We start from the raw sequence: 9,490 nt of genomic DNA, 5'->3' as shown, positions 1-9,490 counted from the left end.
GATTAAAGGTGTGAACCACCACAGTGTGGCTAGGTTACATTCCTAAAGGCAGCCACCAAGGTCTATTCCCTTATTTGGCCACTTCCTCCTCCTGAGGCTGACTACCAAGGTCCAGCTATCAAAGTATTAAAAATCCAGCAATCAAAAGCTCCCTTTGGCTCACCTAATTAACATGCCCAATTAAAATTAAACACCTCATCCTAATGCGGGGTTTCCTCTTTACCTTTATAAACCAGCATTAGCCTATGGGCCACTTCTGTCTCCTCTCCATCCTTTGCCCCTCGGGAACAAATATCCTTCTCTCTTGTTCCTCTCCCTTCTCTCTCATCCTCTCTCTCCTGTTTTTGTCTCTTATTCCCTGCCCTCTGTCCCTCCGGGACAAATATATCTCCAACTTGGTCTTGGAGATCCTGAGCCAATACGTTTCCTTTCAAAGCCTGTGGAACATTTTCTTAGTGACTGATGTTGGTGGGAGGCCCCAGCCTATGGTGAGTGGTGCCACCCCTGGGCAAGTGGACCTAGGTTTTTTTTTTTTGTTTTTTTGTTTTTTTATTTTTATTTTATTTTATTTTATTTATGAATAGTACACTGTAGCTGTCTTCAGATACACCAGAAGAGGTCATCCAATCTCATTACGGATGGTTTTGAGCCATCATGTGGTTGCTGGGATTTGAACTCAGGACCTCTGGAAGAACAGTCAGTGCTCTTAACCGCTGAGCCATCTCTCCAGCCCAGGACCTAGGTTTAATAAGCAGGCTAAGAAAACCTTGAGGAGCAAGCCAGTAAGCAGCACCCCTCCAGGCCTTCTTCATCAGCTCCTGCCTCCAGGTTCCTGCCTTGTGTGAGTTTCCATCCTGGCTTCTTTCCATCATGGGCTCCAATGTGGAAGTGTAAGCCAAATAAACACTCTCCTCCCCAACTTGCTTTTGGAGTCTAATCACAGCAACAGAAACTAAGACATCTGCTTTTTGGTGCTGTTTGAAAACACTGACAAAGGTCAGGTGGTGGGCCTATCTCTGTTATAACAGTTGGAGGCCAGCCTGGTCTACAGAGTTCCAGCTAGCCCAGGCTACACAGAGACAGTCTTGAAAATCCAAAACTGGTGATGATGATGATGACAATGACAACGACAGCAATGATGAAGATGATGACCGGAGAGGAAAGAATGTATTTCATTTGCACTTCCATGTCACAGCCTATCCTGCAGGGAACTAAGGGCAGGAACTCAAGGCAGGAGCCCGGAGGCAGGAACTGAAGCAGAAGCCATGGAGGAATGTGGCTTGCTCCTCACGGTTCACCCTGCTTTCTCATATAACCCAGGGTCACCTGCACAGGGGTAACACCACCCACAGTGGGCTGGACTCTCCCACGTCAATCAAGAAAGCGCCCTACACACTTGCCCACCGGCAAATCTAATGGAAGCATTCTCTCAGGTGAGGTTCGTCTTCTTAGATGACCCTAGCTTCTGTCAAGTTGGCAAAACAAACAAACAAACAAAACCACCAAACCAGTGCACTGAGCTTGAAGCCAGCCTGGATTCCATGAGTCCCTGTCTACAAAATAAATACACCAATACATGTTTTTATAGAGAAGCCAAAGAAACAGGTATGTAAGATGACCGGATATGATAGTGGGAGGCTTCAGGGCTTCCTGATTCTTAGATTCCAGTGTAGAGGACACAAGGAGTAGAGCCTGCAGCTGAGGGCTCTGAGGGGAATGGGACTGAGCATACTTCAGAGCCTGAACCAAGGTCCACACAGTTATCACCCTGTGAACAGGAGGATCGCTGAGAACATGGTCTAAGATCTGGAAAGTTCAAAAACATGAAGGAGGGACCCATCATGACCAGGAAAGCGCATGGCAGGGGAGGAGGGATGGCAGAGCCTGCTGATCCCTGGGCAGTCTGTCAGGAAGCACAGACTGACAGGAAATAGGATCAGGTTATAAAACTCATGGCCTGACCAAGCCCTACCTCCCCCCCAGGCCCCCGGCAGACCACTTCCTCCATGGAGGCTCTACTTCCTAAACACTCCTCAGTCTTTCAAAACAGCAACAGTGCCACCAGCTGAGGATCAAGCGTTCTAGAACACCAGCCCACGCAGGACCCGTCACATCTGAAACAGGACAGTTGTTTTCTCAGGGCAATGGGATTATGTGTGATTTTTTTTTGACTCGAGCAAGAAGAGTGTGAATATGTTCAGAAATATCCATTGCCCTTCACTCTCCTGCCCCTTCCCCTCCCTTGTCCTTTCTCTGTGTCTATCTCTCTCTCCTTTTCTGTCACGCACTACTGCACACTCATGCATGCATGCACACAACAACCCACAGCCTGCAGCATCCCGGGGAGGAACAGTGACAGAAGGGCTCAAAACTCGGTATCAACAGACACTCGGCTGCCTGACCCATAACAAGCACGAAAGAAAAAAAAAAAAATCAAGTGTTGATTTTTGATAACAGAGCCGTGTCTGAAGGCAGCAGACACTCAGAGCTCTCCTTCAACCGCCTATCGTCTTCTCAGGGTTGATTAGAAAACTTTATTGTTCTCCCCAGGGCTAGGAACTAGGAAACTATCTGAGCAAACATGATCAAAGAGAAGACATATTTTTCCCCCTTTGCATACATTTGAAGAGCCTTATTTTAGAAGCAGCTGGAGAAGTATCAGCAGCCTCTCCTCCCCCACAATAATTTCTACAGTTCCTACCAGAACATATTTGCCCCTGGGCCCTTCTCTTACCTACTTGAGACGATCATATGAGATCCCCGTGAAAAATAAGTTTGTTACTCATGATACTACTTCCGGCTTTCCTCACTTTACATATGAGTTCATTGGAGCCGTGGGCCTGTCCAAGTTGTGGGCCCCAAAAGCTATGTCAGCCTCTCCTACCTGATGGGACACCTCTATTCCAAGAACATCCAATGTGAGCTTGGGCCTAGCTCTTATAGTAGCACTGCCTCCTATGAGAACACGGAAGCTGGACAGGTGGCTCAGTGAGTCAAAGCACCAGCTGCTCTTGCAGTGGACCGGAGTTTGATTCCCGGCAACCCACATCAAAATCTGTAACCCCAGCTCCAGATCTGACATCTTCTTCTAGCCTCCACGGACACTGCATGCACACACTGAACAGCCATCCATGCAAGCAAAACACTCATACCCAGAGATTCAAAGCATACAAAACCTTAAAAGAAAGAGTCAGAACACAGCAGCATGCATTCGATGCGTCATCAGAATTAAGCGAATGTTTACGGAATGCCCGGGATTGTTCATGCTGCTGCCCCAGCAAACAAGCTTTGCTGAGGGTGACAGTGTGCACCACACAGTTAGCATTTGCCAGCTTCCTTGCAACCTCAAAGCACCCATGTAGTCATTAAGAAAACACCATCGCTGGGTGTTGGTGGCGCACGCCTTTAATCCCAGCTCTTGGGAGGCAGAGGCAGGCAGATTTCTGAGTTCAAGGCCAGCCTGGTCTACAGAGGGAGTTCCAGACAGCCAGGGCTACACAGAGAAACCCTGTCTCTAAAAACAAAACAAAACAAAACAAAAAACAAAACAGAAAACACCATCAAGGGTCCTGTGAATTTCCAGGAGTATGCCTGAAAAATGAGATGTGCTATTCTGAGGGCATCATTTTTCTTCCTTCCTTCCTTCCTTCCTTCCTTCTGGAATGTGAATGTGATGGGTTGAGCTACTGCAGTCAAAAGACTCCTTGAGGAGATCTCCAGATTCAAAGATAAATTCTGGGAGGCTTGAGCAGAAGGAGGCAGGTTCAGAAGCTCCTGCTGAGGTTGTATGTTTGAACACCAGAACCCACGTCAGACAGCTCACAGCCACTTGTAACTCCAATTCTATGTGATCCAGTACCCTCTTCTGGCCTCCACAGGCACCTAAACACACACACACATGCACACACTCAACAATAAAACTTAAAAAAAAAAAGAAATGAAAGAAAAAGCAAGTCCTATTAGTCTTTACCATGGATAGAGGGGAAAATCAGGCAATTTTTTTTTTTTTTTTGAGACAGGTCCTTGGCTGTCCTGGAAATCATTAAGTAGACAAGGTTGGCCTTAAACTCAGAGAGATCTCCCTGCCTTTTAACTCCTGGGCGCTGGGATTAAAGGTGTGTGCTACCATGCCCAGCAAAATCAGGTAATTCTATGATAAATAAATTTTAAAAAAATCCCTTGCTTCCTCCCTGTGAATAGGTAGAAGAGTTGGTCCAGTGTTCCCCTGCAAAGCAAGCTTTGTCCGTGGACAATCAGAGGCCAGCGTGTTTCGGAGCTGGACTGGGAGAAGGCTACTCAAGGGACCCAGGCATCTACTCTTTCCTCTTTGAAGCTGTTAGGGAGTGTTCAGGGATGGGAAGAAATTAATTTCAGGGGCTATGCTTAGAATATTGGTTCTATAATATTGACGGGCTTTAAACGCTGCACATGTCTTTGTAAAACACCATGAATTCTCCCAAATGTCATGTTGTCACAAGGCTCTGTCTCTTCCCCACCCTTCCTGCCCAGGTGCATTTATTGCAAGAGGCTCTGAGCCCTTGGGCTCCCCAAAAACCTGGCTTCCAAGCCTCACACCATAGTCCTCTAAAACTGCCCGGGGCTTTGGATATGGCTCAGCGCCTGGAATAAGAAACTAGGAAGCAAGCAAGAAATCTTGGACTGCTGGGTGCCTCCCTTTCCCTCCCTTCCTCAGAATCTTGCGGCTGATCTTCAACTTACAGCAATCCTCCTGCCTCAATCTCTGTGTTGCTGGAATTGCAAACCCCCACCCCTGAACCGGGCCCCATAACAGCCTTCTCTGTTATGGTTCTCCATTCTCTTCCTCTGGAAGTTCATAGAATTACTTAGTTCGGGGATACCAGGTTCTAAAAAGAAAGACGGACTGCCAGCCCTATGCCCTAAGGCTTCAGAGTCCAGGACATTCTAAACTCCAAGGTCCTCTCAAAAGTAAGGTCGTGCAGAGTGAAGCTCAAATCACCTCTCCACATGTGGTCTTGTACCCACACCCCACCTGGTCCTGGTCTCTGGGGGAACAGTCTCAGTATCAGCCACTATGTTGCATATAGGAGCCCAACACATGATCAAAATGAGGGGAGACATAGGGTACCTTATGTTCTTGGTCCCTAAGCAGTGGACATCCTTCTCCCACAACCCCCATCTTTCTGAGCACGTGGCTGCCTGACACCTGATCTCGTGACCCCCTCCCCACCCGCTAGTCTCCTCAAGTCCCCTCGGCCCCCAGCTCTCCCTTCTCCCTTCCCCTCCCCTCCCTGCCTTCCCTTTCCTTCCCTCTCCCCCCCTTCCCCTCCCTACTCCAGAACCTGCAGGCTCCGCCTAGGAGAAGCAGACGGGACCGAATCTATCCCTACCCCGCCGCCAGCCAGGGGCCTGGTGGCCCAGTCCTTGGAGGTAGCGACATGCGGCTCCTGTTCTTGGCGGTGCTGCGGCCTCACACTGGCAACGCGGTTACGGCTGGGCGCCTGCGGTATGTTGCGGGGACCCGAGCATCCCTAACCTGGCGATGCCGGGCTGGGCCGGCCGCGCGTGCACAAACGGCCGGGTCGTGGGCGCAGGTGCCGGCGCGAGGGGTTGCAGCTCTGATCCCAGCTGCCTGTTGCCTTGTCTGGCTATTGTGAGCTCCCTAAGATGCCGCAAAGAGGCTGCCTGGGTCAGCGCTGGGACGCGGAGTGGTGGTGGGGAAACCAGAGGCTCAGCAAGGGCCTCGCTGCAGACTTGGGCTTTGGGCAGACTGGCCTGGGATGCGGAGCGGGGACCCACATGGCTGGAATGAGGCAGAGTCCCGGTGCATCTGATGGTCCAGCACGTGCGGAGATCCAGGGTCCGAGTTCTGTGGCTGCTGCCACCCCCTACCCCGCGCCCGCACCTCCTACCTGGTTCTCTTCTAAACGCTCAGCTTATTTTATTTAATTAGGCCTCTTTTGCTTTGTATGTTTACCTGGGACGGAAGCCTGGAACCAGGACAAGGCAGGGAAGGCGGGTCCATTCACCTCTGGCCATCTGGCTGCCTGGATCAAGCAGGGCTGGTCTGAATCATTGAGAAGCAGATGCTTCTGTGCCCCATAGTCACTTGCACGCTTCCCACCCTTTCTCCGCTTTCTCTCCCTCCCCCTCCACTTGCTGCAAGAAATTTCCCAATGGCTTCCCCACTCGGTGGGTCTATTTCCTCATCATGGAAAAGAGCCGTTGAGGCTTCAAGCTAGAAAATGTTACAGTTCCTCTCAAGATCACAGTGACCAACCAAAGAAAGGCTTTCCTAAAGTTTCCCGGAAAAGTGATGGTTTTGTGATTGTGTGAGTTTCCCCTCCCTCTAATTCAGTCACTTACTGGGCTCTCTGTGGGCTGGGCTCTTTGCACTAGAAAAGTGCAAGTCGTTTACAAGGGGTGTAAACACAGGGCTAAATCCTTCCAGAGTGATTGGTACTATGGAACAAATAAAACTTTGCTAGGGGTGTGGCCAATTTGATAGGAGTGTTTGCCAAGCAAGCATAGGTGAATCCCCTGTTCCGTTCCTGGCCGTGCATAAACCCAGGTGTGGTTGCACACACCGATAACCCCTGCTTTTGGGAGCTGAAGGCAGGACAATCAGAAAGTCAAGGTCATTCTCTGCTACTGTCAAGTTCCAGCTACTTGAGATCCTATCTCCAAAGCAAACCAAAACGAAAACAATATAACCTCTTTGCATTGGAGGGCTCCTTGAAGTGTTAAGGTCCGGGCTGTGCTCTTGGCAGAAGTAGCATGTAAGCTAAGACCAGAGGGGAAGCAGCCACCCAGGTCTGGGAGCCAGGTCTGGAAGGGCTAACAATCGCACAGGTCCTGAGGCCAGTGTAAATTAGAGATACAGAAGGTTGGCGAGACTAGTCATCCAGCTGTCTTGGCACAGGGCAAGAAGAAGAGATTGTATTTAAGATTACCATTTAAACATTAAGCACCTTTAGCTAACATTTGACTGTGTGGGTGGGAAAGGTCCAGGATTCTCTGGAATGACCTGATCACGGATGAATGAAATAGTAGAAAACATCCCCAAATGTATTTTGTATGTGCAAGGAGGCTGGCACAAAGTAGAATCACTCGCTAACCCAGAAGTTTGTATGCCCCTTTCCCATGGGCGAAAAAAGGGCTCGGCGGATGGATGCGTGCCATTCCTAGGGGGATAGTATGTGGTTAGGGAAGGCCTTGGTGGGCTTACTGAGACGCCCACATTGCCTTGGAATGAAGGTGTAAACTCACAGAATGGTGATTGGCTGTAAATGATCCCTACAGAAGTTACTGAGATCTGTCCATCCCTCATGCTATTATGGGCTCAGAAAACTGATGCTCGGGTGTGAGGGCTCTGAAGCTGACCTATGCTCCCACCTCCTGTTCCCTCCCTTTTCTAAATAGTTCATATTTTTTTTGATGTGCATTGGTGTTTCGTCTGCATGTACGTCTGTGCGAGGGTGTCTGATCTTGGAGTCACAGACAGTTGTGAGCTGCCATGTGGGTGCTGGGAATTGAACCTGGGTCCTCTGGAGGAGCAATCTTACCCAATGAGCCATCCCTCCAACCTTTTCTTACGCAGGGCAAGCAAAGGTCAACAACAAAATACTGAGAGAATTTCTCTTCCCCAAAGTAGTCATAGAAATCTGAGCCCTAGGCCGGACAGTGGTGGTGGACGCCTTTAATCCCAGCACTCGGGAAGCAGAGGCAGGTGAATTTCTGAGTTCGAGGCCAGCCTGGTCTACAGAGTGAGTTCCAGGACAGCCAGGGCTACACAGAGAAACCCTGTCTCGAAAAACAAAAACAAAAAAATAATAAAAAAAATAAATAAATAAATAAAAAAAATCTGAGTCCTCTTTCCCAGAAAACAGCCATAAAAAACTGAAAATTCTAGCCCCATTCATTTGGAACTGGCCATATAGAAACTCTCTGCTTGCAGCGTTTGAACTGAAGATCCTAGACAAATGTCACATCTCAGGGCCTGGGAAGATAGCTCAGTGGATAAGAGTGCTTGCTGCAAAAGCATATGGATCTGAATTCAAATCCCCACCACCCATGTTAAAAAGATGGGTTCAGGTGTCGAGAAAAAAAAAAAGGCTCAGAGGTTAAAAGCACACAGTTTTTGCAGGAGCTATGTCTAGAGGCTCACAGCCACATGTAAACCAGATCCCCCAGATCCCGTGCACCCAGTGCTCCCTTCTGGCCTCTTTGGGAATCTATGCTCACATGTATCCCCACACAGACACATATAAGTACACATAATTTAAAATATTAAAATATTAAAATATATAATTTTTTTTTTTTTTAGCCAGGCACAGTAGCATGCACCTTTAATCACAGCTCTTAGGAGACAGAGGCAGGTGGTTCTCTTGAGTTCGAGGCCAGCCTGGAATACAGAATGAGTTCCAGGACAGCCAGAGCTACACAGAGGAACCCTGTCTTTAAAAAAAACAAGTAAAACACTTACGTTCAAGTTTCTATGAGGCTGAGTAATTAGAACTTAGTGATTCTGATTCCTTTAATTGGCTTGTTGAGGGCTGGTGGTCACCAATCAGGGAATTCACAGTGGGAGCCAAAGCAGCTAATCTGCTGGAGTCAGGGTTGGACATGAGGCTGGAAATAGGAGTAAGAGTTTTGTCACAAAAGGCCAAGAACAGCCATAAAATGAAGGTAGTGTTGGCTGGAGGATGGCAGGTAAGAGGGACTGAATCTGTGTCTCATGCGTTTAAGAAGCAATGGGGGGGCTGTTGGTAGAGTGCTTATGGCTCATCTGGTAGAGTGCTGTGGCTCAGTTGGTAGAGTGCTTATGGATCAGAGTGCTTGTGGCTTAGTTGGTAAAGTGCTTGTGGCTCAGAGTGCTTGTGGCTTAGTTGGTAAAGTGCTTGTGGCTCAGTTGGTAGAATGCTTGTGGCTCAGGGTGCTTGTGGCTCAGGGTGCTTGTGGCTCAGTTGGTAGAATGTTTCTGGCTCAGGATGCTTGTGGCTCAGTTGGTAGAGTGCTTGTGACTCAGTGGTAGAGTTTTTGTGGCTCAATTGGTAGTGCTTGTGGCTCAATTGGTAGTGCTTGTGGCTCAGTTGGTAGAATGCTTATGGTTCAGGGTGCTTGTGGCTCAGTTGGTAGAGTGCTTGCTTAGCAGACATTAGGCCTTGTGGTCTATCCCCAGCATTGTGCATAATGGGTATCGTGGTACATATCTGTGATCTCAGGACTTTGAATATGGAAGCGTAAGAATCAGAAGCTTATGGTACTTCTCTACTAAGAGTTCACATGAGACCCTGCCTATAAACAAACAAACAAACAAACAAACAAATAAATAAATGGAAGCAAATAAATAAGCAAGCAAGCAAGCTGAGTGTGGAAGTAGGCAGCTGTTCGTGAGTTCAAGACCAGATTAGTTTACTTAAGTGAGTTTCAGGCCAGCCAGGAACTACATAATGAGAGTCTGGAGAGAGAGTGAGAGAGAGAGAGAGAGAGAGAGAGAGAGAGAGAGAGA

General features: G+C 48.4%; 1 protein-coding gene across 1 annotated transcript in view; it reads left to right on the top strand.

Moving 5' to 3' along the window:
- The first annotated feature begins 5,417 nt into the window (after nucleotides 1-5,417).
- The window catches only part of Glt1d1 (glycosyltransferase 1 domain containing 1), a 76,864-nt gene continuing 72,791 nt past the window's right edge, over nucleotides 5,418-9,490 (top strand). Inside the window, exon 1 of the mRNA XM_028766091.1 lies at nucleotides 5,418-5,485. Within this exon, the coding sequence (XP_028621924.1) occupies nucleotides 5,418-5,485 (68 nt within the window). The remainder of the gene's footprint in view (nucleotides 5,486-9,490) is intronic.

This window comes from Grammomys surdaster, unplaced genomic scaffold (assembly GCF_004785775.1).
Source record: "Grammomys surdaster isolate TR1022 unplaced genomic scaffold, NIH_TR_1.0 166, whole genome shotgun sequence".
In the NCBI taxonomy this organism is placed as follows: Eukaryota; Metazoa; Chordata; class Mammalia; order Rodentia; family Muridae; genus Grammomys; species Grammomys surdaster.
The sequence above is the reverse complement of the archived record's forward strand: the minus strand, read 5'-3'. Positions and strand labels throughout refer to the sequence as shown.